The sequence below is a fragment of the Cygnus atratus genome, chromosome 2 (genome assembly GCF_013377495.2).
Source record: "Cygnus atratus isolate AKBS03 ecotype Queensland, Australia chromosome 2, CAtr_DNAZoo_HiC_assembly, whole genome shotgun sequence".
In the NCBI taxonomy this organism is placed as follows: domain Eukaryota; kingdom Metazoa; phylum Chordata; class Aves; order Anseriformes; family Anatidae; genus Cygnus; species Cygnus atratus.
The window spans coordinates 139,401,484-139,429,217 of NC_066363.1; the positions used below are offsets into that span (position 1 = coordinate 139,401,484).

At 42.7% G+C, this 27,734-nt stretch overlaps 1 protein-coding gene across 2 annotated transcripts; it reads right to left on the minus strand.

Moving 5' to 3' along the window:
- On the minus strand, positions 1-26,478 carry AZIN1 (antizyme inhibitor 1). Of its 2 annotated transcripts, none has more exons than XM_035546416.1 (12): positions 26,189-26,478; positions 20,302-20,439; positions 13,082-13,279; positions 10,817-10,990; positions 10,354-10,526; positions 6,712-6,846; positions 4,890-4,971; positions 3,566-3,640; positions 2,469-2,634; positions 1,773-1,891; positions 1,363-1,577; positions 1-675 (listed from the first exon to the last, which is right to left on the minus strand). In XM_035546416.1, exons 3-12 carry the CDS (start codon positions 13,181-13,183, stop codon positions 564-566), a joined length of 1,353 nt encoding a protein of 450 aa, XP_035402309.1. In that variant the 5' UTR covers positions 13,184-13,279; positions 20,302-20,439; positions 26,189-26,478; the 3' UTR covers positions 1-563. The 2 variants fall into 2 exon arrangements, with proteins under 2 accessions (XP_035402309.1, XP_050565066.1); XM_050709109.1 differs by having other exon boundaries at positions 26,269-26,471.
- Between the last annotated feature and the right edge of the window lie 1,256 nt (positions 26,479-27,734).

The window sequence follows — 27,734 nt, forward strand, 5'->3', positions numbered from 1 at the left end:
TAAAATCTACACAAAGTTTTATTGCAATCATACAAGGGATACATCAAGGGTCAAATACAACAAATACTATGATGCAATTTTACATTTATTAAACTACAGTTCAAAGCACAAATTTACACATTCTAAATACACTAAACATCTAATGAAATCACACTGGTCTCCCACTGACATTTGATATATCTGGGCGAAAGACAATAACTTTACAAGACTTTTCTAACAGGAATCCTTAGTATAAAAACTGTGTACTTGTATGTAAACTGTTGAAGAACCCAAGTGATGGGTTTCCATCTCCACTAAGTCATCCATTTTGTTGCATATTTAAACGCTCAGGGGTTGAACAAACTTAAGTTTAAATTTGGATGCCATTATCTAACCCTCCCACCCCCCAGTGAATTGTAGCTGTAGCTTGTTTTGCCTGGTCCCCATTAGCTATTACTACTTTGTTTCAAGTTTTGAAGAGAATGAATTGAATTCAAGATTGTTCCATTTCTTCCACACTGGAATGTTGACCAGACAAACTACAGACTTGCAACTGCAGGTCTAAATGAAGCGTTAATGCCTGTTTAAGCTGCAGTGGAAAAGCGGTCTTCTGGGCTCAGCTGAATGCAAGAAGGCACAAAGAAGAAGTTCTTCATCAATGTGTCTGAAGTAATTCCAGCATCTTGCATCTCATCCCTGCAGCAAAAAAGTATGAGTTGTAACAAGGAGCTTGTGTACAATTTAATTTCAGAAACCAGCCTTGGAAATAGCATTTGAAGTCTACTGCCCCTGGATATGTTGACCTCAGTCTCAGCACAGGGGAGAACTGACTACGCATGTACATGACAGACACAAAAGGGCTGTGACTCCAACAGGTGTGCAGGGACCTGGCTACCTAGGCACTGGAACATTACCCAATTCTTACTGTCTATGCAACTGAGCTATGATCCTTCCTGCCTACAACCTGCGATGCCAATACCGTATGCAAGTTACAATTTGGAACTGTATTAGGAATTTTGTAGTTTTTCCTAACTGTGTATTTGCAAAGTCTTGTAAATGTAAGATTTCCTAGTTGGATTAGGGGAATCTCAACAGTTGATGTCAAGCATGACTCAGGAACAGCTACCAATAAACTCGCAACAGTTCACATTATGCTTTCCTTTGTCAACCCTAAAGCAAAGTAGGCATGTTATTACAGCTCGCAGTTTAGTCTCAAAGTCAGACAGAATAATTAAAAAAAAAGAACCACACCACACAAAAAAGCACGCTCTTCACCTCAGTTGCATCTTCCTGTATTTGCCATCATAAAAATAGTTTATATCTGGCTGCACGCATGTGCTCTTGAAACAAGTGAAATCTTGCAACTATCAAGAATTTTCTTACCAGTCACTGAAAGACATCATGTAGTAAATCAGTGGCCTCTGATAGTCGTTAAAGGTAGACTGTTCACCTAAGGTACCAGAACCCATATTATCAAAGATCAGCCAATCTCCAACGCTCAACTCAGGAAGAAGACAGTTTTCCACAATTTGATCAAGCTCATCACAGGATGGACCCCAAAGGCTGCTTGCGAACAGAGGCTCATCTTCCTTGTATTTCTATATGGAAATGTACCAGTAATTCAGGCTTCAGTTTATTCAATAAGGAAGTGTTCAAGTATACAAGAGGATAATTTTACTAATAATTGTACACATGATTTTTTTTTAAAAAAAGTATATATGTATCAAATATTATCATTACAATTTTATTTTTAAAATATAAGGCCTATCTCTGAAGAATACAGAAGGACTCACCTTGTGAACCCCTGGGTTAGTATTCAGTTTCTCAGACAATTTACTCGCAAAAGAACCATAAACACCATCATTTATGTAATACGTAAATACTGGGTCATCATCATTCCTGGCTTGCTCCACTGGAAGAAGTTAAAAAAAAAAAGTCATCTTGCATGTATTTTTTCAGTCATAAGTAGTCTTTCTGCAACCTAACTTAAGTCAACTGTTTTCCCCTGAAAAGGGAGTTCCATGCATCAGAACGTGAGGATTACGGACAGAGTAATCAGTACAAAATGAGATTAAAAATTCAGTTGGAATATTAAATGTGAGGCTTAGTAAAATAAATATTTTCAGTAACAATCACTGTAAAGAATGTAAGACCAATGTCTAGTTCAGCAGAGAACAAGCCAGCTTGGTTTTGTACTTGTCCATGTTAGTCTAATACAGACCCTTCCAATACACCTTATGTAAAGCACCTAATCTAGGTTTAACCACTGACAAGTCAAATATAATAAATAAACCAGAAATGCCAAATCTATGCATTTCATTTTCTTTGTTACATTTATAATATATAGTCAGAACCCAAAAGGTTGATTACAATGCAGCAAAAGGTATATATTAAATACATGCCAGAACAAACTAGTCTATCCTGGCTAAAAGAAGTGAGCAGCTGTCTCTACCAATTCAGACCACACTAAAGATAAATACATTGCTTACTTCCAGAAGGAAGAAGTTTGTCATACTCAACAGTTTTCTTTGCAATGATGTTAACTGCTAGTGTAAATGCAGATGAAACATAGTAACATCCAGGCTCTGCTATCACATCAACACCAGATTCCTTAGGAAAGTAGACGTCCAGCAGTGGCCTGATGACATGATTAACCTAGGAAGTTGAAATCACAGATAGGACACACGTGACTCAGGTTACGTGTCTATATCACACACACCCTCTCAAGACAGCAGTGTACAGTTCGAGAAAGCACGACAAAAAGCTTACTCTGTTCCTCTATTATGAGAGGTGTCCTTACCCAGAAGTGCAAAATTTACAAAGAGTGTTTAAACATAGGTCATTCTCCTAAACACTGACAATTGAACACCGTGAGTCTGAGTATCATGCAGTCCCTCCTTCCAACCAAAGCTCACGCCAAGGTTCACTAAAGACAACAAAAGTAATTTCAAAGTTTCTCTGGCACGACAGATAATGTAAAGTTACGTACAAAGCCAGAAGAACAGCAAAAGTGCCTTTGTGTGATTGGTTCTGAATATTTTTGCATTAGAAACAGAATGAGTGTTTTAACGCTGATGCTCAAATCTTAAGCCACATTTTTGATTATTTAAGATTAAGAATTAAGATCCAATTTATGCCAAATCCATGTTAAAAGTTTTATTTAAAAGCAAAACTATCAGTCTTCAATTCTAAAGCAAAGCGCCTGAAGCTTTTGTACAGTAGCAATACAGTTTATGATCCAAAGAATGCTAAGCAGTGCTCTTGCACGGTTTGGGCAAAGAATCAGTTAGACATACAATATATAGTCAGCCACAAAAAAAAAGTTACTGGCCCAATTCACCTTAGCAGAAGTTATGTCACAGATTGAACTATGGAAATCAGTGTTTACTCAATACAAACGAGATGTAAAAGGACTGATTATACTACCCAGGATAAAGAATATAAAACCAATTATTTGGATCTTACGGCTTACAGTTTAGTATGGAATTTAGAATAAGCTTCAGCTATCAATGTTAGTTGCTGTTTGAAGGTGAAACACTTCAACTTAAATCAAAATAAGAGTTTGAATTTTCAATACTTTGCATACCTCTTCAAGCTGAAGTTCTGAACCTGTGAAGCCTCCACCAATATCCAACATGTTCATCTTAAAGCCAAATTCTTCCTAAAATACATAGGCAGAACAGAACGTAAATACAGAGACAACTGTAACTGTAACAAAAAAGTTGCTTTACTGTGGATATTTTTTTTTAATCAAGTTATATTTTGAGCATATTTAGCAAAGCATAGTCTAGCGAGCAAATTGTATCTTAGTAGACGTTAGTACAGTTCCCACTAAACCTAGTAGTAACAGCGTTAGGATGTCAGTAGAGGCTGGTTGCACGATTCTCACATAGAAGTCCCACAGCAACGTCAACTCCCATTTTGTGCTATTTGTTATACTCAGTATCTGTGGATCAGGGCAAAGCCTTCTGTCAAGAGTTAGGAACTCACTGATCTGTATAATACAAGTCTTTCAGATATCGTTTATGTGACGAGTCTGCTACAATGAATTCGCACAAAGATCAGTGAGAACTTCCGTTTGTTGCCCTCCGTGTGTAACCTGTCACAGGTAATGCACTAACTGCAATAATAAGAGTAAAGTGATTAATTTAGATTCTTCTCCATTTAGTTTATAAGCTTCTCATTTATACAAAAATACTTTGAGAAGTGATTTTTGAACTTCGCAATATGTAGAACATATAAGACTCATTTATGTGAGTCATCTGAAACATCTAATAAAACCGTTCTTCATGCAAATTCAGATGCCCACCACCAAAATATTGTAACTTTAACATATAAGCATTGTAGCAAATAAACTCAATTCATGTGCACTGGGTTAGTAGTTCTATCACAAATGACAAGATACAAATGGTTAATATTTTAATATAACTTAAAAAAAGCCAATTGTGTATCTGCAGGATTTGAAATTTGAATTTCAAGAAGCCTTTACCAAAACTAGGAAATGATTTATTATCGGTAAATGAATACCGAGTAACAGCAGTTATTTATTTCAACCATTTAGCTTCATTCTGTTCAGGAAAGTAGGCCGTCTTAGCAAGTATCTTTGTTTTTTATGTAAACATATCACCACTTTTTGCAGTGGTGCCTGTAAAAAACTTATTGCTTTATAACCAGTGGCACACTAGGCTACTCCCTGTCAGTGGGACGGCATTCATTAACTTTTGTCCACAAGAAGTTCGTAAGGTTTGTTTTACCCTCTACCAATTGTCTCACGATGAAGTGTTTATTGCCTTACTAGGTTTTTCCCTACATGGATACACTTTGGAAACACTGTGGTTGGCTTGTTAGTATGATTAGAATAGAACGGATCCTCTACTGAAGCACATGCAGGTGAATTATCTCCTACTTACAGCCATGTCAAACACACACCGAGCATCAGATATAGCATGAATGTATGTTTGCAGTTCCTTGCAGGAGCCTGAAACGTGAAATCTGAAAGAAATAAAAACGCTGTTAATGCACAGAACCTTGCAGCTTTCAGACCAAGCAAACTGTTTCACTATCTACAACAGTAGGGGCAGTAATTTGTTTCCAAGTGGCACAAGACAAGTTTGCATGACTGTATATTGACCGTGTAAAGAACACACTCAGATGACTGCCTTCTCTTCCACTGGATTCCACAAGGCCTTTCTTAGCTTAGCAACCTCTTACTGCTAAAAATACCCTACAACAGGCTCATATTTAAGAAATAAGAGACTCACAGAACCTTTCAGTCTCTGCTCCTAAAGAGGTTAAAGTTTTCCTCCACGGGTGCCAACGCTAACTGAGTACCTGTATGAAGTCTCCTGTCTCCCATCCTCATTTTTATGGCCTTGCTTGCACACCCTCTCCCCTGGGCCACACAGCTCTACTCCCAAAACACACTATCTACTCACTCCAACACTGGGGAGAGGGCATGGAGGGACATGTCCCTCTGCCACACTGCTCTGAAGCCTCTTCACCTTAAGCCAGATCTTGGCTTCACAAGCAGGCTGGTGAGCAGGTAATCAGCACCAGGGAAGTACCAATGCCTCCCACAAGCTCCTGAAACCCCTCTGGCTCCTTGTCCAAAAGGCTTAAGCAGTGCCCAAACACTGCTAGCAGCTGACTTAATACAGTGAGCACCAGCACGCCCACAGGCTTCCTAGTACGGTCTGCTAGTTCTGGACAGACCGTGCACGTATATACCCATCTGAGCCACCACACTGTCTATTCAATTCTTTAAGTAATACCAGTCTGACACAAAGGTTATGAGCAACCTTCACTTTTTAAACTTGAAATGCACAAAAACCATGTGTTCTTGGTTAAAGTTGGTGTAGATGTTCTGGATATTAAAACAATGTTTATTTCCTCAGTAGTGTAATATATTTTAAAAGAGACTCATCATTTTTAATGATTATAGTACTGCTATCCCCTAACATCAATTCTGGATAGATTTAAATCAAAACAAAATTGTTTAAAATCTTCAAAACCTTTTGTTTTAAAATACTTTTTTGCTGTTTTGACAACCCATCTCATTTGACTGCCTTCTGAAACCATTTGTGAATGTCATACATTAGTAGCTAAAGTTAGACGAAACAAAAACTGTGTGTGCATTTTTCCTCCATACAGTGAAATCTTTGTGTCAGGCTTAAAACTAAAATACCACAGATGATTTCGAAGCTCTCAGAACACCAGGATTCAATTTCTGTCACTGGCACGTCAAAACCCTTTCTGAATACTGTATCTTAATGATCAAGTGACACAGGACTCAGCTCTTTGAAAGTCTAACCTCATGTTCACCTTGTTCAAAAATCTGTCCAAGCTATCTCATGTTATACTAGCAGCTTATCTGGTCTGCTAGTTATTACTGGAAAAAATAAAAATCAAGTTACTGTGGAAGTTCAAGAGCAAAGATAGAAGACAAGAAAGGTTTTTAAACCTTGCTTTGACACCAGCAGAAAGATTTTTGACACTATTTCAAATTGCTTCAATGTCAGTAGTAGTTACTTTGTTTCACACTAGTTTTTGCTTGGATATTAGTGCTTTGCTTGCAAGCAAAAAATCATGATCCGAAACGTTTTATTTCTAAATCCCTGTAAAAAAAAAAGTGCCAAAAAAGGGGGGAAAAAGTCCTTTTGTGCTGTAGTTCTAAGTCTTGAACACATCATATAAACATCGTCTCAGCCAGCAGAGAACAATGAAGTTACTCACTTAACACCAACTATTTGGACTCCAAACTCCTTAGCACATTCCATCAGATGCCTACAGTTCTTCAGGGTGGTGCCAAACTTCATATTCATCTCCTCATCAGCAGTAATGTCTTCTGTGGCAATGTGCAGTAAGAGCCTAAGAGAAGGGGAAGATGATTGGGGCAGTTGGTTTACATCATCAGCACATGTGAAGCCTGAAGACTGTCAGAAGTATGTTGATTATGTTGTCAGTACTCCAGCTCCATCGATGGATGAGTCAAGTGAACCTAATAAAAACAATCCTGTACAGAGAAAAAACTAGCAATTAGGGGCTAAAACATGGAGCCAACAAGGATAAGGGATTTCGAAATGCAGCAACTAAGACTCTTTTGTAGCAGCAAGAGTCTGTTGAGTGCTGTAATAAAAGAGAACGTTACCTTCTAATAAAGTATGCTTTCCCTTAACACCCTTAGGGACTGTAACATGGTTTTCCCATCTCTGCTCTCCTTTGTAGCCCGCAGGGGAGGATGGAGAACCCCCTCGAGTCAGTCTTGTGTCAGATGTGGTTCAACATAACACCTGGAGAACCTTTGGCTGACACATTCAAAGTACACCCTGGCCATGTCCTCTGCCCCCCAGGGACCTGGGCACATGGTTTGGGGGTCCCCACTCTTCCCCTGCTCCCTGCAGGCTCCTGTGGAGCAGCAGTGCACTCAGCACCACCTCTTACAGCCTTAGGCAGCGAGATAAGGTCCTCTCTCAGGTCAAAGCCTAACTCTGCGTAGGCTCGGCAAGCCTCAGCATCAGTCCTTGACCATTTGCTGCATTAAACAACACTTGAGTGGCAAAGGCACGCTTATGTCAAACCCTCTCCAGGTACACCCCCAAGGTTTACAAATTCAAACTGCTGTCCACCAAGAAACTCACTGCCTTTCCCGCTCCCCCAGCCACAATAAAAATCATCTTATTAAACCACGTGGTAAATACAACAGAAGTTGTATCGTGTTATACACAGACTACACGGGAGCACATTAGAGTTAGCCAACAGGAAGGGCATAAACAAACGGCAAAGCTCTGTGCCCAAAATGAAATAGTTCTTTTCAAGACATGCAACAAGCCAACTTAGCCTAGTTCAATACATTTTGTCATGGCTAACACCTACCTTGACTTCTAAGAGTCCTTTTCAAATGTCTCACAATGTGTTTAAAATGCATTTTGTAAAGAGCAAAAAAACCCTAAATTCTCACACCGGTTACCAAGCAACCCTCCTGAAAATTAAGGTCTATCACTTCATTCTTCTTGAGACACTGCCCGGCCTCTACTGTGCTGTTTCTCTACTAGCACAGACACCTCTGAGAACTCTGTACTCAAATCACATTTTGTAAAGCATTTCGCTGACTATATTAAAAACTATTAGGTGTTTTTTTTTTTTTTTTTTTTACATTTTAAAGAATTTCAAAACCATAATATTATTGTTTGTAACCTCACATTAACATTAGTTAAAACCATTTCTTAAATACAACACCCTATATTAAATTTTATCAATAAACTGTTATAGCAGCATTATAAATCAGCTAAGAGATTCCCCCTCCCTCTAGTGGAAGCCACTGTGAAAAAGTATAATTCTTACTTCTAGAAGTTTTAGAATGATCTTTCTTCCTACATCTCAGCCACTTAGAGCAGGGATAGAGGATAATGTGTATGCTTGGAGGTTTGCTTTTTTTTTAATTTTTATTTTTCAAGAAGCATTGATCCTCTGATGGAGCTCTTAGGACACCACCAACCTTAGCTGTTACCTTTGGACTTTTCCAACCAGAATTTATTAGAAGGAAATGATAGAAAGTGAGAAAGGAATACCTACAGCTTTACATTTCTCCTCTTTATTCAATAAATTCGTAATCTCAAGTTACCGAGACTTCCAAAGACAGATACATCTGGATAACTGTTAGCGCACAAAGTTACAAAGATTTTCTGAAAATTAGGAGGAGCAGAATTACAGTTTCTTAAGCAGGACTTCCTCTGGCAGAGTGCAGTTAGCTTTACCTACAGAAGACAACCTAGCTGTGACTACTATCCATAGGAACAAGGCTATATCAAGGCTTTGACATTTTAAAAATGCACCAAGAAAAATAAAGCCCATAGTTATCACTCCAGTATCAAAGTATTAATGAACTGAGTAAGAGAATTCAAATTAAAACCAGAACCAAACAACTCTCTACCAAGTAGGAGAACTTGAGATCAGGTTTCTAGAAAACAGATGGCAATTTACAGTTCTTTTATGAAAGTCAAATATCTTGTCCTTAATAAATAATAATTATTTCAAATATTAGACTATAGGATCCTTGAAAAAAATGTAAAGAGTTTGTGCAACTCCTTCATTCTGCTTCTCTGTTTGGCAATTGTACTATCTCAAGAAAAATCTGCATCCTAACTTCTCTTACTGTGGACATTAAGACAGCCTCTTTTAGAAGGAGTTCTCTGTTAGATTCGAAGAAGCAAATTGGCAAAAAACTAATAAAACACTATAAAAGCACCAGTAAAAGCTGCTAAAATACTAAATGACGTAAAAGACAGCCGTAACTTTGCTAAGGCAGTCAGATTTGTGGAGTATGTCAAGGCTAAAATTTTACGCAGAGTACAAAGAACGTAATCTCTGATAACTAATACAAGAACTACTCCCCAGCATGCAAAACACTGACAGGCTGCTATGAGGATGAAGAGTAGTCACTACCAACAGCAATATGAGAACAGAAACCAAACACACAGTATGAGTAGTCTCCAAACTCTGTATGACTGTAGAATTTTGCCAGTTCTGCAACTATGGCCACAGTTTTGAGATGACAGGACTCTTTAAGGACAGTCTAGAACCAATAACTTTGAAAAGGATGCCAGGAATCCCATCTTTGAATGTGCTCTGACAAAGCTGTCAGGAAGCTGTACCGCATTAGTCACTGGGAAGCAATATAATATCCACTTAGGCTCTGACTTCAAAAAAGCGACCCATAGCAAAAGCTTTCGTACGTGAAGGAGGTGATGCTTAATGACATGAGCATCTACCAGTCTTTTTTTAACAGCCAGAATATCAGCTTTGATGATCTCTACAGAAAGCATCTGTGCCAATGCTGAAGTGACTAGAAATAGAACTGGAGTTAGATTTCTCACTAATAGTGGGCTAATATCCGTAGGTATATTTAACACCTGCACGGCACATCCAAGCCCTAGATGGGACCCAGTGCACAAGCTGATTTGCTGATAACCTCAGCACGTTCTTAGGCTGAAGCCATTCATTTTCAAACAGAATATTCTGAAGGAAAAACAGAAATCACAACAGAACAGAAGAATGGACTTGTGGATGACAATGTGCCAGACTCCTGAGGTTTGATGACTGAAACCTTTCTACAAAGACTGCCCTACTACAAGATCTCTCCCAAAACAAGGGCCTTGCTGTCATATAGGAAGCTGAGACTCAGAGAGGAAAAAACTTGAGGGGGGAAAAAAAAAAAACTACCTTCGAGACAGACATCATAAAGAGAAGAGAAAAACAGATATGTAAGTTGTATTAAGGAAGCTATGTATCATTGCTGCAGCTTAACAAACCACCCAGAATACAGGCAAAATTAAACCTCTCCAACGTAAAAAGCAAAAGCATAATTTTGACACTTACTTAGCATTTGGATGGTTACGTGCAATTTTCTTCAGCTCGATATCACTGTCACAAGTCATGATGTTTATCCCAGCTTTTGCCGCATACTTTATCTGAGAAGCTTGCTTGCAAGGATTTGTATATATAATGTTTTCAGGAGAAATGCCCAGGCCTTGTACCAATGCCATTTCAGACTGAAAAACAGGAGCATACCGGAGTTTCACAGTCAAGTGCGCTATCTTCACTGAGTTTTCAGTAAGTGTGCTCTAGCACTGTAGGAAGTCGTCCAAATAAGATACAGAAAACTAACCACCGCTTTTAGGATGGAAGAATAGATTTTTAACAGCCAGCTGAACATAGGAGATCACATTTTAGACTATATTATATATAACCACAGCACTTAATACTAAAAAAATCTGTTCTTAAAACACTGGACAGATGGAAGGAAATAAGACAGACAGATATGAAGACAATGGACACTTACTTTATTGAAACATGCAAATCCAATCCCAAGGGTTCCCAGAATTTCGAGTACACCTGGAGTAGAATTGCATCTTACAGGATAAAATGGTTTTATTGGTGCCATCACATTCTGCCATTGTATGTTTTTCTTTACAAGCTTTCCAAGATCACCAACATAAAATGCTCTTTTTCCGGTCTAAAAAAACGAAGTTAGGAAAATAAAATACCTGACATTGTGAGTTTGCTGTCAAAACACAACCTAAGAAAAAGTCATAAAGAATTATGTATTTTTTTTTTGGTCCTGCTATTAACTTCTAGGTTTGACCCTGAGCAATTCTCTTGTTTGTACTTTTCCTAGCAATTTGAACTAGCTTTAAAATCAAAGGTAATACCTACCACTTCAAAGATATTATGAATGGCTTATAGATAATAATCTGAAATTCCTGGACAAAAGATAAAACCTAAAGGCCAAATACTCAGTTTATCTAAAAATACAAAATAGGTTACAAATCACTTCCAACTTAGCATTTTTAGAAGTCTGCGATTCTTTGGAGGAAGAAAATCCACTGGGATGAAAGCGTCCACAGTCTCAACATAATTTGCAGCTTATTACACAAGGAAAAAAAGTCTAATGTACTACCACTACTCCAATATCTAGATAATAGCTCATTTTATTGAAAATTTGTTTGATAATAAATTTGACTACATGAATTACATTATTGAGACTGTTCTCCACATTTTATGGAGCACAAAGTTTAAGCAGAATTTAAAGAACTTAATTCAACACGTTAAAGTTGCAGAGTCAAGTACATGATCTTTAACAAAATGCACAGATAGTTTTCTGGAAACTGCAACAGTCCCCCTTGTGCACCTGTCACCACAGTCTTGCTTAATATCAAGTCATGATGTCGATGTAGAGGACCAAAATCCAAACTGATCATTCTGTATTTGTTCATAATGTGCACTCAGTAAAAATCCTGTAAACAAATAGTCTAATTATATTAAAGACCGTCACAAAATACATGATCAATCTGAATTAAGACTGTACATCAAACGTTAATTCTAGCATTTGACTAGATACAAAACGCAGATACAAAACTTTGTTGTGGCTTATTGTACACAATGTCTTTATTTTTGTTTAAAAAATAACACAAATAGAAATTCCATCGGGTGGAAGCATACTGACCCCCTGTACGGGTCACCAGCAGGAATGGGATCTGGAGCTTTAGATCCATGGCACACGCCTCTACCCCTTGAGCTAAAGGAGTAAATGAAAGCAGCAGGAGGCAGCTATCCTCTGTGAGCCAGCCAGTGGTTGGAGACATGACATGTTGCCAGTAGTTTACCTATTTATTTGCTAGACAGAAAAAGAATATTAGGAATCAGGATTTGGGAATCCTTTACCTGAGTTCAGAAGGCCATGGGATTTAGCTATTTGCTGTACTATAGATGAGCACTTGCATTTGAACATCAGTTTTGGTAAACCAAGGGAAAAAAAAGTGAACAACTCATAGGTGTGGCATATTAAAGATACAGGACTTGCTAATTAAACTTAATTTTTCATAAAGGTCTTTCTTTCTACAGCCTTGTCAACAAAACAAAGCCTACAACATCTTCCTACCTCCTCAGAAATGAGTGAAGCCTGATTTCAATAAAACTATTACTACTGTATACACAGAGTTATTTAATTTTTTTTTTCCAGTGGATTGCTAAGCCTCAATAGCTTTTAGACCAGTTTATTTTCTTGGAAGAAAAAAGCTGCACCTCACAGTGTTCTTGGTCTTGATACCTGTGCTTCTTACACCTGGGAAGGTAGGGAAGGTGTACAACCATATGATTATGTCTGACCACAGAAATTTTAAACTTGGCTTTAAGCTGGCTCAGCACATGCATTTGTCCAAACTTTGGCGTATTTTCAGGGAAAAAGCAGAAAATTGTTTTTAACTCAGCAATACACGCTTGTCAAATTTCAGGTTCCTGGTCTAAACCCCACTGAAAATAAAGTTTCTTTGAAGAATGAGACAGGAACCTGTATTTAACACAATCAGCAAAATTACCTTCCTGTTAACCATGCTCAGGGAGGTAACAATTGCTGTCCAAATTTCCCCAACAGAATTCAGCCTTAGGAAAACAAACAACATGAAGTAAAATTAGAATGGGTAACTACTTTATAAGGTGAATTTTAGCCGACTGTTCCTCTGTTGCTGTCAGATCAGTGCTAAATGCCTTGACCTAGTTTGAAGACTTAGAACTAAACCAGAAGATCTGGAAAATTTATAAAACTTACATGAGTATGTTCATAAATACAGTTGTCAATAACATCTGCAAGAGTTGCTCCTTCATCCAACAGGCCAATGGAGTAATTTGCATCCTCGAGAAATCCTTTCATCTCAGCCGTATTCCGCGAAGCCGACAGTCATAAACCAAGAAACACAAGGGATGGGCTTCCAAGCCTTAAATCCGGGTCCTTAAATTATGCAACAAACTGTACAAAGAAAACAAACCAATGGGAAAAGAGGCACAAAGCATACCCTTCATCTTTTGACAGAATTAGAATAGTATTTATTAAGCAAAGCTGGTTGTTTTCTAAAGACACCTGTATTTGGCTTTAAAAATAATAGAAATACAGGTTTCCAGTTAAAAATGTGAATAGAAACCAGAAACATTGCAGCTGAATGTTAAAACAATGCTTTACTAAGACCCTAAAAGTTAATAAGATGGTTTTGGCTTCAAATGTTCATAAGGTCATGATAATTACTTGTCTCATGTTTATTCCACTGCCTCCCTAGAATAAGTAAATAAATAAAAGCCAACATTTGCAACATAAGTTTGGTTAACACTGCTCACAATATGAAAAGATACTTACCTGAGCTTCCTTTCAACTCAAGCTAATATTAAGAAAGACAACTGAAAAGCAGTTGCTCTTACTTCTTGTCATTACAGCCAGTAGCAGGGAAAACACTGGCATGAGCTTTGCATGCTTCCTGGATCCTTCATTCTGAGTATGCCATCTATGTTTCTCAAAAGAATTATTTCCTGCCAGGTGAATTTAACTCAGTGGTAGTGAAAATTTTCAATAAAATATCCAGGAGATGAATAACAAAGACAAGCATGCTTCTTAATCAGCATACTTGCCTCACAAGTGAGTCATATGCTTAAGTGAATCCTGAAGACCCAAAACAATTATGAAAGGGTAAGATAAATCCTGACATCGGTGTGGCAAGTAAATTTTAATTATAAAAACAATGACTAGGTGGCAGACATTTCAACAACCAGGAAAAACATCTTCACAGTCACATCTCGTTTGAGTTTGAGTAACAGCTAAAATTGCTTTAAGAAGGCTAACAAGCTTACAGATTCAGTTTGACTTGGAATCAATGAAACAAACGGGAACACGGGAGCCATATTTACACAGCCACTGTCATGCTCTGAACAGGTACTTCATGGGTATCCTTGATTTGCCAGCTAATTAGAACAAAGACCTGAACACATTCACCTCCGTAAAATACCAGTGGTTTCCAGTAGCAGAGTACAAAAACCACATTTTTTTTCTCCTGAAAAGAAATCTAGCATCAGCATTTTACTGAAGACTCAATACAATTCCAGAGTATTAGAAATCTGAAGGTCAACAGAAGAAAAGCTATGAATATAATTTAAATGGTAACAGCAGTTTAGTTCTCTTGGAATAATTTCTGCTATAAATTTCTGCAAATTTATGCTATGACTTAAACAGCCTAATGTATAAAGTTTAGAAGCACTTCATACAGCCTCAGGAACATGCTGGTTGTGTAATAAAACATTAAACTTTCTTTCTCCTACAATAGACCTTTTGTCGTCCTGCTGCAAGAAGAATACCCAAAGAGAGGAGTAAGTAAACAACCATGCTGAACACACGCGAAAGCAAAATGATTTCCATTCTCAGCAGATTATTCAAATGTAACGTTGCCCATTCAAAACCTATAACTTTCTAAATCCTTTTGTTACACTGAGGAGTGTTATAATTTAAAGGAAAAATACATTTTGCGTGGCATCTAAACCTACAATATGCTTTGAACACATATAATCAGTCCCATGACTTTAGAAAAAGTTCAGCAAGCCTCAATGACAATATGCTGACAGAGTAACCCTGTATAGGGTGATCTACGATCCCAGTTTCTCATTCCCCCTCCCCACTCACATCCCATCTACCAAAACCGCAAGTATCTGCAACTGAAAGCACGTGAAGTGACTGGGCTGACAGAAGCCTCATAATTAACCTTCTTTTTTCAAGTTGTTGGACAAATTCTGTATTTCTGACCGTAAGCTCACCGTTCCCTAACATATTGTACAAGCCCACCAAACAGTCTGAAGGCAAAACTAAATTCAGGATTTACTGTATAGAAAAGGGTACTAGGCTAGATTTTAAAGCTGGATTTTTTTTTTTGTCTGGTTGGTTTTAGTACGACAAGCCACTTCCTACACTCTGAAGCATGCAGATGATCATGAGTCCCTTCCACTGTACTAATGCATGTCTCTACCCACCCTCCCTGGGAGGAAGCACAGATCTGTCCTGTTGGAAGGTCCCAGGACACTCAATGGAAGCAGTCACAAGCACTGAATAGATTTTAGACTCAGACACACACACGACTCAGACACACACACGCCCTGCAGGCTAATTGCTGGTGCCTCTGATTGCACATGAAGCTTGGTCTAAACAAGCAGCCGGCTTTTTTCTCTCCAAGTCCTAGTATTTGTCTGAGTTACACGGGAGGGAATTTAGGCTAATTTTGTAGCACTTTTAAAATAAAGCCTTTTCATAGTCAATGACTGTGGTGTCTATAGTTTACAGAGACAGTGTCGTTGTCAACTTTCCTCCAAAAGCTGCATTTTTACTTTTAGGGAGGTCCTGTGGGAAGGAAAGAGCAGGATTAAATAAAGCATAGAGGGGGAAGAAGCATTTTTACCGTGAGCTCCCTGAAAGCAAAAACGACATGAACACTTAACTAGAAAGTTTACTTAAGACTTAACTTCAACTTACTCTGCTAAGTCGAAGATTAAGAAAAATGTTTGAGAGCAAAAATAAACAGATTAGCTTCAGACAAGCAAGTTGCTCTATGAAAGACGGTAAAAACATTTGCATTTTATTTAACTAATTGATCACACCAACTTTACACAACAGCAAGTTTTAATTAACACAGTAAGAGCTTTTTGTTAGTTTTGATGCAGGTCATTTCCTAAAACGCTGTCTCTCATAATTCAGTTATCCAAAAGCATCTTATGATCAAGAGGCAGAGACAAAAATGAACCCATACTAGTACAGACAAATAACATAGCTTGCAGGAAGCCATAAACAACCTAGCATAACCTCTCCCAGGCTGCTAAACAGCACTTGCTTTTCCTAAGCATGTCTGTGACATCTAAGCTTTTCATTTTGCAAACTTCATCTAGTAAAAGAGCCTACCGACTTCTATCCTGAGTCCCAGCCCATTACTCTCCTCTCCAATTTCTTCTGCTCTGGAAGAAATTCTCTCTTCACTCTTGTTGAGAACAAGATAGAAAATACACAGAGAAAACTGAAATTCCTACCAACACTGCCACAGCAGCATCAGACAATGGTGCACACATTTTTCTTTAACACAAGAAGAGGGATTTGGGATTCTGCTATATCACCTTATTCTGTTCTGCCCCTCCTGACCTCCCATCCCAAAGTAGGAGGAGAATCAATGGTAAAATTTGTGGAAGATCAAATGAACACACGCAAAAGAAAATCATAAGGATGGTTTAAGACTTCCGAATCTGTAGGACGGAGTCAGAAATCATTACAATACAGAGTTCAGTCCACACTGGGAATGCTGACTTAATGCAACTCATAATTTGACAAACTTCATGTGGTAACACCACCCATTTTAGTCCCCGAAATGTTAGTCTGCACAGTGCTCCAGGGCATATATTTAAGGGCAAACAAAAGCTGTCAAGTGGTATGTGACTTCTACATAGGCATGCAGTTGCTTTCTTTGAAGTAAGCATTACATCCTCAGGCTCTTCAAGATTTAACACAATGATTTCCCAGATGAAGAACTTTTATCTTAAAGTTCAAATATGTAAACACTGCAATTGACGCAAACATCTGGAACAAGAAAATTAAAATACTCTGAAAAGCAGCTAAACACATGCTTGTCATATGCAAGCATCCATAACAAACTCGTTGCTTCCATTTTTTTTTCTTTTTATTGTCAGAATTACACATTGTTTGGCCTGAAAAAAAAAAAAAAGTTTTTTTCACTAAAAACTTCTCTGCAAAGAACGAAGTCTCCACAAACCAGACTGGTTCCCAATAATGCCTTTCAACTACACGTCTCAGTAGACGAAATAAATATTTATGAGATTAACAATTATGCCAATGCAAAAATCCTAAAGACTTAGAAGACCTTCATCTCACGTTCCTTACTGTACTGGTTCTTCAAGAGTAAAAGATCAAAAAAATTGAAGCATTTTATCACTAACGTTGCCAATTAAATACAGAAGCAGATATACTAGAAAGGTAGAAACATGAGTCCTCTGTTTTCAGTACAAGAAATGCCCATTTATATTCAGAGCATTTTCAAAGAGTATTCCAAGATGCTGTTTCACTAACTTGTGTCCTCATCATTCAGTTAGCTGAATGCAATCGTTAGCCAAGTAATGGAAATCCCGAAGCAGCTCTCTCTATTTACAATGACATTGGGCATTTTGCATCACTCAGGTTTGCCTCTCGGCACAAATCCAATCAGGGTCGCCACAGAATACCTGCACAGCTCAGGTTAATTTCCCCCTGCCTCCCTTCAGCAGTATTTCACACCATTAAATGAGCCATGTAACAGAGCATCTGTGATGAAGAAGAAAGCGAGCAAAGGAGGAGGTACTCAGAAATAATGCCCTATTTGACATTTTCTTCTGCAACATCCATGCTTCCAAGAACTTTCTTCTGCTTTCTTGACATTTGAATACATTATTCAAAGTTGATAAGCCAGCAAAGCTTACCATAAGGCATACTCTTGTAATCGCACGTATACTTCTGTGGTACCACATTTGCTTGCACTCTCATGAAAGAGAAGTGCTACCTCACTTCCCTTCCCTCTCCCCACACTTACCAGTCGCTGCTAATATTCACCCTCCACGCTGCCCACTGGCCCTCTACTGTGCTCCCAGCTCTCGTTTCCCGACTGCCACCCAGCCCCATTCAGACAGAAAGGGGAGAGAGCTTGAAAGGCCAGCCAGCCCAAATAACTCCTGCTCCCACCGGGCACACACAGGGCTGCTTAATAGATCAGCTTTCCGTTGGTAATTCCCTCCATTTCCAACCAACCAGACGTGGCAATAAATAGAACAGGTTTTCAAAAGAGCAACGCCTCAGACCTCAGCTGCCAAACTGTTTGCTCAGGAAAAAAAAAAGAGCTTGAGAGCAAGACAGAACTAAAACCCCAAGTACTTCCATGGCCAACGTTGATGCAAGGACAACAGTGGGAGGGAGAGAATTATAAAAAGGAAGCGAGTTTAATGGGAATATAAGTATACCTTCAGACAGAAGATTTTTATTTAAGTTCCATTGCAATATAAGATTAACAGCTATATTTAAAAGCTCAATTGACCTTTTTCCCCATTAAATCGCTTTACAAGTTGAACAGGACTCAAACTACCAATTAGCTGGCTAACTTAAATATATCTTAGCTGTGTTTGAGGCAATTACCCATGCTTCAGCACACCAAGCCATGCTGATTTACTGGCAAACACTTACAGAGAACTGCTACATACATCACCTCTACATTCAATATTGAACTAGTTGTATTTGTGGACAGTGTATTAGCACTAAAGACATAATAGATCCTAGTGCAAAATAAGCATGCAGAACATCTGAACTTTCAGCCACAAATATAGCAAACCCAGCTGTGTTTCCATTCTAGGACAAGCTACACCTTGCGCTACTTGCTGCAGCACAGTCCACTAGTTAGAGAAAACAACCTCAGTAAAGGTACCAGAGCAGCCTTCCCCACAAAGAACAAAACTTCAAAGTCAAAATTACTTCAGAGTTGTTTAAGAAATTAAAATTCATTTCCAGTACCTTAAGATGTTGTACTATATGCTCTCCTTCCTCCTAACAATTCTGCTGCCTTTGCTACCTTTTAATTGCTTGTTTACTTTACTACTGTTGAAGTGCAAAACGTCACGCTAGAAAGTCCTACCCTCATTCAAAAGTGAACTGAAACTCAGAAGCTAAGCATGAGAATTTTCTCAGATCTGCTTACAAAAAAAAAAGTTGTTACCTACAAAACAACAGCAATACATTGAGAATTCTCAATGTTAGCTGTATTCATTTGAACAGTCATCCACATAGAACCAGATACATTTGGCTAATTCCAGCACATTTCAAACAAAATCAGAAAAACGCCACCTCTGGAGATAAAAGACAGAAATCATGATAAGCTAAGCTCACCCTGTGCTTCCCTTCCTGCAGTATTTTCAAAGGACAGCGTCATCTACGTGAAGTACCTTATTAGGAAACATACCAACATAACTGGTATCTAAACTCTTTGTGGTCTTTAAGAAGTGCCTTTATCAGTTAATTTATCAGGTAAATGCACTTAACCATTCTCATTCTATAGTTTGACATTAAGAAGCTTTATATAATTTGTAGGTACTAAGCCCAACAACAAAAATACCAGATAGCCTGACAAGAATACTATATAAAATCAGCTTAACTCAGATGTTACAAATGCATTTCAGGGTATTGTTAAAACCACACAAAGCTACTCTTTTGTGTTAACAGAACAGGATAACCACACACATTCCAGAGTTTTCTGTGGTCCTTAAGATCAACTACATGCGTTCGCTTGTTTTCAGTTATCACGGGTTTTGTTTTGCTTTAATAACTGTTTGCCTCTTTAAATTTAAAGAGGTTTATAATTGGTGCATGATTTCCATCCAACACAGAATTCCACATTCTACTGTAGCTCAACTACAACTATTTGTGGAAGTGAATAATAATTAGCAAATAATGGAGACGGGCATTTGGGAAGACACACCCTTGATCAGCATTAGTTACTGTTTACAATAGCAAATTTTAACTATTTGAGTGTAAAACACCCTCAGAAATCACACAGTACTCAGCAAATCATGGTTTGATGTTAATAGGCACGCAGTGTGAATTCATAACTTCCAAATTACCACTCTGAGGCTGAAACTACTGCAGCTTGTTTTCTGTAGCCAGTGGCCCTAGTGCAGAGAAGTACAAAGTTTACTAACACATGTTTAAGTCCCACAGAAGTTGATCAGATAACGCTGTTGAGAAAAGTACTAGGTAAGTAAAAAAATTACAGTGCTACCATGAATGAAAGCCCAGGATACCATGCATGCTCCTGCTTTCCAATTTTTGCTAAGCTACATAAAGACAGGTATTTTGTATCTCAGAAAGCCAATACATACAGTTCACATTTTTGGAAGCACTTAGCCTCCTGCATACAGGTGAAGAGCAAGGAAAAAAAAAAGACTTACATGGACAAGTTAGGAGATGGAACCCTACTATCATCAGCTAGGTTCCCAAGGTGGCTCAGCGTTGAAGTCGAACTGTTCTCTATAAAGCACTTCTCCTAAGCCCTCTGGATAGTTGTAAACTTGATCAGAGATTTTGCCCTGTAGGAAGAAACACATGCAAAAATAAATTTCATCGCCAGAACAAAATAAAAGCTTAACCTTAAAACACAGAACATGCATTTTTAGTGCTGCAGTTAATTAGGTTTGCAACTTCCCACTGTGAAAGTCTATAATCACATAAAATGCCCAGTTTTCAACAGTGAATGTGAACTCTGAGCCAGATCAAGTCAGATGTACGAAGCACTGCTAGAACACATGAAATAGGCACATATAAACTGCTTGTTTGTACTCCTCTTTCATCGTCTGAACTGGAAGACTTTTAAAGCAAAGGAGCCTACACCATCCTGCCGTATGGAAGACCTTAATACTTAACCACCCGCACTCAAAATGTTTTTAACCCTGTAACTGTTGCAATTTTTCTGGTTCCCCCCCCACTTCCTTTCTACTTTGTAATTCCTTTGCCACGTTCTCTTTCTCTGCTGTGAATGGACATGTCTTTGTGGGTGAAAACAGGGCTTTATATAGTGAGGCTGAGCACCGTACGTACAAATCCAGAGATGAGCAAGACAGTAAAAAGAAAGAAACTTAGGCTTGCCTTCAGGAATGAGGAAACATTTCAGCTGGCCCCTAAAGTCTAAGGATGTTACACACAACACCAAGGCAGCTCTTTAGAAGTACAAGGCTAGTTTACTCAAATTAAGGTAAAGCAATCACAGAAAACGGTACAAGGAACATAAAAGGCAGTCACGCAGACACAAACCAGCCCCACTGAGAAGTTATGCCCTCTGAAAGGAACTGTCATTTTCACGGACTCAAACACAGTACAGAACTGGCCCTGTGTAAACCCAGCACACACAAAAGTTTCCACAAATTCACTGTGGTCTACGGCATGAAATGGGGAATGCACCAACATATTGTAAAAACACAAACCTTTGCTGCTCCCACTATTTAAATGAGACTACAAGCGCAGACTACAAAAACCTAGCTTCTGGGAATCGCCTAACCCAGGCTATCATCTTTTCAACCACAATATGGTTAAGAAAACTGCTAAAGTGTATTTTTCCAGTTATTCTTGCTATTAGAAAGCTAAACAGCTGTACCCTACCTTGAGGGTAACTTTTTCACAGCAACTCTACAGAGCAATCTCTCCAGCTTTAGCATAAAGATTAGCATTAGCATTCAGTATCAAAAATAAGCCTCACTACTTCAGACTTGTTTGAGACATTCAGGAATTCTGCCAGGTAGGATTAATGTATATGCATTGTATTTAATCATCCCTTTCTTTCATTAACGCAAGAAATCAGTAACGTTTTGTCTTCAGATTATGCATACAACACTTAAGAACAGTCAGCGCTTGGTTTTTGTAAAATCAACCAGGAGCTCCACTATGCTGTTCTGATTGTGCTCAAGGACTCATACTGATTTCAGCGATTATGAGTTAAGCCCACCTTCCTAGAAGAACAAGTCATTAAAAACTGGTGCTTCCAGGGGGAGCACATGACCCTGTAGTGCAAAACCTAAAAGGACATGCTTCAGACAAATATCATCAGCAGTACTGCTCTGATAAATGCTCTCACACGTGCCAAGTAGAAAGCACATAGAAAAAGTTTCCATGGCACTGGAATGAAAACTGATCGCCTTCTTTAGCGATCGTTGACTACGAGCTGTGCTGAGTTCCAAATGCCCTTCAGAATTTCTTTTAAATGAAGATTATTTATCTGAAGAAACCACATACGTACTTAAAAAATACTCTTGACTTGCCTCTTCCATGCAGATTTGCCAATATTAAATACTCAGAGATGGAAACAGTAGGATTTGAGCATTTCAAATCCAACTACTTTTATTCTATAAGGCAAGTGATTTAACTAAGAGTTAGTTTGCTCCATGGTAGTAGAGCAGGACTACCATTTCAAGCCATAGAAATGTGTTAGATGTCCATAATAGATGAGGACAGTCCCATTTTTAGAGAAACTGCCCATGTGATGAGGCAGAAAAAGTTCCACTGTTTAAGGGTGTTAAAGTAGGTATAGAAGCATTCTTTGCTAAACACCAAGCTTTGCGGGAATAAACAAGGGGGCAGCTTTGCCTTTTAATAATCAAGTGGCACCTATATGCATGTATTTATCTGCCATCTGTAAGTATACTAGCAGGTGCCTTGAGTCTGACTGCAGCTCAACCAGCAATGCTGTACTTTATACCAAATAGTAGCACTCACCTGAGGAACAAAATAACCCCTGTAACTGTCCAAAGAACATAGCATTGCCAAACAACTGCATCTGCCTGATAAGCCCTACAAGCACCAGCACGAGCTCTTTCCAGCTCATCTGCCCCCCCAAACACGATACAGATAGTCCTACAAAACTGAGCATAATTCATTTTCTTCACTAAGATGATCCACGGCATCTCTCAAGTTCCAAAAAGAGGTCTTGTAATGATCTGAGCTAAAATATCCAAGGGCCAAACCCTAAAAATCTAGAAATGACCTCACACATTTAAACTGACAGACTCAGAGGCACCAAAGTTACTCTGGTCCACAAATAAAACAAGCTATTCTTCTGGTACAATGGGTCTTTTCCAGATCAGTGCCAAGGCATTTCGGTGAGGCGGTCTCTGAGGGAAAGCGTAGCTCTGCTTGCTGTCCTGAGGAGCATGCGGTCTGCCAGAAATTCTCCCATCGACCGCACTCTCTCCTGCACTGGATCAAGAGCGTTTTGAACTGAAATTTGCCATTATATCCAAATTAGTCCATTACATGATTAAGCATCTTTTCAGGAAGGGACAGTCTAAATTCCCTGCCAGAGCACTCTGTCCCTCCTTTAATTGGAGAGATTGAATCATTTTCAAATCATACACTCCAGCTGAGCATTACCCCAAATATACACATTAAGAAAGGCATTAGCCTTTTTCAAGGGGAAAAAAAAAAAAAACAACAAAAAACAGCCACCAGCATACCAGGCTAACCCAGATGCATGAGCTGCTCGCCTCCAGGCAGGCTGCAGCGCTGGTGGATGCAGTGAGTCCTCCTCCTGCCTCCAGTAAAGCAGGGGGAGATTTTGCATTGCTGTTTAGCACCAAAGGATGCCACCCCACACAAACTGCTGTAAAGACCCCTCTTTCTCTCGGGTCTAACAGCCTGTTCCCCGGAGCTGGAGACTGCCTGCTCTCCCCTGAAAGGGAGGGAGAGAGGGATGGAGGCTGACCAGCCTGCTCAGCCCACCCCAGGCAGAGGAGGGGAGAGGAGGGGGCACCTCCCCTGCACTCGCCACAGCCCGAAACACATGGGGAGGGGGCTGCAGTGTCGCAAGCATCAGCCACAGCGGCAGCAGCATTGTTCACAGGGTGACAGGAAGGAAAGAACTAGACTGGACCAGTCCAGACTGGAACAAACCCCTCCTACCACCACTATTATCCACAACCCCCACCGCCCCCCCACCACTGCTGCCTCTCACACATTTATCAGGGGAAGAATGGCGAGCAAGTGCAGGGTCTTCAGAGACAAACCCAGCAGCTGGGCTGGGAGTGGAAGTGGGGGAGCATCCACCCCAACCCTCTGCCACGCAGCGCAGGAAACCCAGCCCCGCTTCTGGGTAGGCAGAGGAGGTAGACCTAAGCTGCTTTACTGGATGCTGCGCTGTGTTTTCGTGCAGGGCGGCTGTGTTCGACTGGGAGCAGTACACAATCAAATCATGCTCAGTCACCGGAGACTGCTGCAGAGGTCTGAAACGCAGCGCTTCTCCCGTCTGCTGGCACGCACCGGCTGTGCAGGGTTTTACAGCGCAGAAGATGCGCTTCGGAAAGGCTTGGGAGAAGGTTTCAGCACACTTACTGTCCTCTTTGCAAGAACGGGGGTCCCCCCAGCACAGACACGCACCTTCTCGGGCTCTGAATGAGGCCAGCTACTGACCGGGTAGGGTCCGTGGTGCGGTCTAGTGGCAAGGTGCGATGGCATCCTCCTCAGCTGTGCCAGGTGCCCTGTGCTCGCAGTCCCCTTCACCGGGGCATGACACCCCTGTCCCACACCATGCTGACCCTGAGCGGGGTCTCAGCACACCCTCGCACCCAGGCACATGTTTTACACACACACACACACACACAGTCGGGAGCTGGGCCACCGCTCGACTGCCTCTCTGCCCTATGCTTTCCGAAAGCTACCGCAAACAGCCGGGTGGGCCACAAGGACTGGCTGAGGCCACCAAATGGAGGAGGCTGAGGCTCAAGCAGGAGACTTCCAGAAGGACTGGCAGCACCAAACCTGCTGCTGCTGCGCTGACTGGCTGACCAAGGGGAGGGGAAAGCGTGCGTCCTTGAGACAAGCTTTCTTCTGCTCATCTTTTCTGCTCCTTGGGAGGGAGAAACACCTCTGGCCACAGGAGGAGACAGATGAACGAGAGGGAAGGCCTCCCCTTTCCCGCACACCCCGCTGGACTCCCCGGCACCTCAGCGTTACGGCAATTTGCCCCGTCATCCCCACTCGCGTGCAGGAAAGAGCCACTTGTGCAATACCCTCTTGACTCGTGCGGCACCCTCCTGACTCGTGCCGTCACCGCTGCTCGGCGTTGCGACCCCCCGTGAGCAGCACGGAGAGGGATGGGTGAGATCCCCCTGAGGTGACCCTGTGCCACCCCAGGAGCCGCTCAGGTGAGGAGCAGGGAGGTGTGACAGCACAGGAGGAGAACCCGGATGGATGGTCACGGCTACACACAACATGGCCTCTGAGAAGCAGGCAAGGAGAGACGCCTCTGCCATGCCACGAGCGCTGCTTCTGCTTCTCCAGCCTCCCCTCCTCGGCAGCCAGCACTCCCCGGGATGGGGCTCTCCTCCTGTCATTTTACCGGGGGGGAAACGGCTCAGCGCAGACCCACAGGGCAGCCAGCGCTGTGACAAGCACGGGGCCAGCGGGGCTCACATGCCAAAGCACCGGGGCGCCTCCTCTCCCCGAGGGGCCGAAGCCCCCCGTGCTGCGGGACGAGGGGACCCCACCGCCGGGCACCGCCACGTCCCCCCTCGCCACCGGGACCTGCCCCGGCTCGGCTAGGGGGGACGGCAGCCGCGCAGCAGCCCCCCTCCACGGGGATCCGCCATGTTAGGGCCGCCGCCGAGACCCTCGCCCGCTCCCCTCGGAGCCCCCGGCCCCGCCGCCCCCTCACAGCCCAGCCCCGCGAGGCGGCGGCGACAGCGGCGGCCGCCCCGGCGCGGCCCCGGCCCCGGTGCCCGGCCTCCCCGCTGCCGCCTCCCGCCTCCCGCAGGCGCTGCCGGCCGCCATGTTAGCGCGGCGCCCGCTGACCCCCGCCGGCACCGTCGGGGCTCGGGGAGGGGGGTCCCGCCGCCCTGCCGCCTCCTCCCGTCCCGTCCCGTCCCATCCCATCCCCGGGCTGGCGGCCCCACGCCGGGCGGCGGCGACCCCGCTGCGCGCCGGGGGAGCGGGGGAGCCCCGGCTCTGACTCAGCCCCGCTGCTCTCCGTCTGCCGCTGCCGGTGGCAGCTGGGCTCGCCCCGGGGAAGGGGCAGCCCCACACCTCCACCCCGCCGAGTGCCGCCGCTCTCCCGGGTGACGGGGCTGCTCTGTCCCCTCCGGCCGGGGGAGCGGGGACGGCTCCTTCCACCCCCGCGGGGCGCAGGGACCCGCCGCCGGCCGCCCTTCCCCGCCCGCCGCCCCCTTCCCCGAGCCGGGAGCCCCGGCACCGACCCCGGCCCGGCAATGGGGGGGGGGGGGGGGGGACGGACACGGACGGGACACCCCGGGTGTGCCCCGTGCGGGAGGTGCTGGGGACCCCGTCCCCGGTACTCACGTGAGATAACGGCCCGAAAGATTTGGTAAATCGTCTTCTCTTTTTAGGCGGAATTTTTAAAGAGGGATGTGGGAACCTACAGCAGAAATACAGGCGGCGGCAGCGGCGCCTTCCAGGGCCATAGGCTGCGGGGGAGACCGGCGGGGGGAAGCGCAGCGCAGCGCCGGGACGGGAGGGCACAGGCACAGAGAGACGGAGCCGGAGCGGGCCGGGGGGAGGCTGCGGCAGCGGGGGGGGCGGAGGCAGGAGCACAGCCACCGGGCAGCGAGGCGAGCGGCGACGAGAGGAGAAGGGGGCGCCGCCGGCAGCGCTCTTATAGCGGCGGGGAGGGACCGGCGCCACGCGTCAGCGCTCCGCGGGGCGGGAGCCGCCGCCGCCGCCACCGAGCGGAGCCTTTCGGTCCCCTCCCGCTCGGGGCTCGGCTCGGAGCCGGGTCCCGGCTCGGCTCGGTGCCGGGAAGCCCCACAGCGGGCGTCGGGAGCCGCGGAGGCGCCGCCGGTGCCGCGCTGCCCAAAATGGAGGCGACGCTGCCGCGGCCTGGCCTCCCCGCGGGGAGCTTCCCCCCCGGGGTGCCGGGTAGGGGGCTCCTGGACGCCTTTTTGGCTCTCCCCGAGCGGTTTCTGTGGGCTTGGGGAGGGCAGCAGGCTGTTTGGGGAGGTAGGGGTGTCTGTGGGAGCTGCGGGGAGAAGGGAGCCCTGGCGGGGGGTGCAGGGAGGACAAAACGTTTGTGGCGCAGAAGGCTTGGTAGTTTCCAAACGCCTGGCCTTTTTAAGGTAGTGCTCGCAGAGGCGCTTTTCTGCAGACCTTTTTTGTAGTTCCGTGCGGAAAGCGGGGCAGGGAGCACTTAGGGATCGAATGAGAGGCGTCCCTCAGAGCCCGGGACAAGCGGTTACCCATATAAGACTTGGTGTGACAGCTTGAGCCCGCTTCCCTAACGGCTTTCACAACCAGACCAGTCTGGTGTCACCACAGCCCCGGGCAGATGGCAGAAGAAAAGAGGTCTTCGTGGCCGGTGAGCAGCCTTGTTCACCCAGTTAACGAAAGCCCAACTCCTACCGATACGCTGAGCATTAATAAGGTGTTAATAACACTCGCTGGAGGAGACGAGTGACAGAATCATACAATGGTTTGGGTTGGAAGCGACCAGGCAAGCCTCAGTCTTCCATTTCAAGTCATTTCATTTTAAAGACTGCCGTAAGTAAGTATGTTAACCATGGGATTTAGCTGCCCCATATGTTTCACAGAGTTCCACTTAAGCACTCATACACCTTCTGCACATCCCCAAGCCTTTATTACTTTTCATAACACGCTGGCAAGGAAGTGCAGCTCATGGTGCGAGTGGGAACCAGCCGCTCAGAGATAGGTAGCGTAGCTGAAGGTCACGAAGGAGTTCCATGGTGGAGCTGAAGACTGAACCCTGATCTCCACAGCCCCAGCCTGCCATGTCAGTTACCAGAGCACACAGGACTGTAGGGTTCTTTAAACTCACTCCAGTAGTCACAGTTCTTTCACTAAAAAAAAGTGGGGAAAAAAATAAATAGTAATC

Excerpts from the sequence above, each read along its gene's own strand:
- AZIN1 (XM_035546416.1), bottom strand. The coding sequence starts at position 13,183 with ATGAAAGGATTTCTCGAGGATGCAAATTACTCCATTGGCCTGTTGGAT. Across the intron at positions 3,641-4,889 it reads GGTGTGTGTTTGACATGGCT|GAAGAATTTGGCTTTAAGAT; the intron begins GTAAGTAGGAGA and ends TATGTATTTTAG. Across the intron at positions 1,578-1,772 it reads CTAACCCAGGGGTTCACAAG|AAATACAAGGAAGATGAGCC; the intron begins GTGAGTCCTTCT and ends ATTTCCATATAG.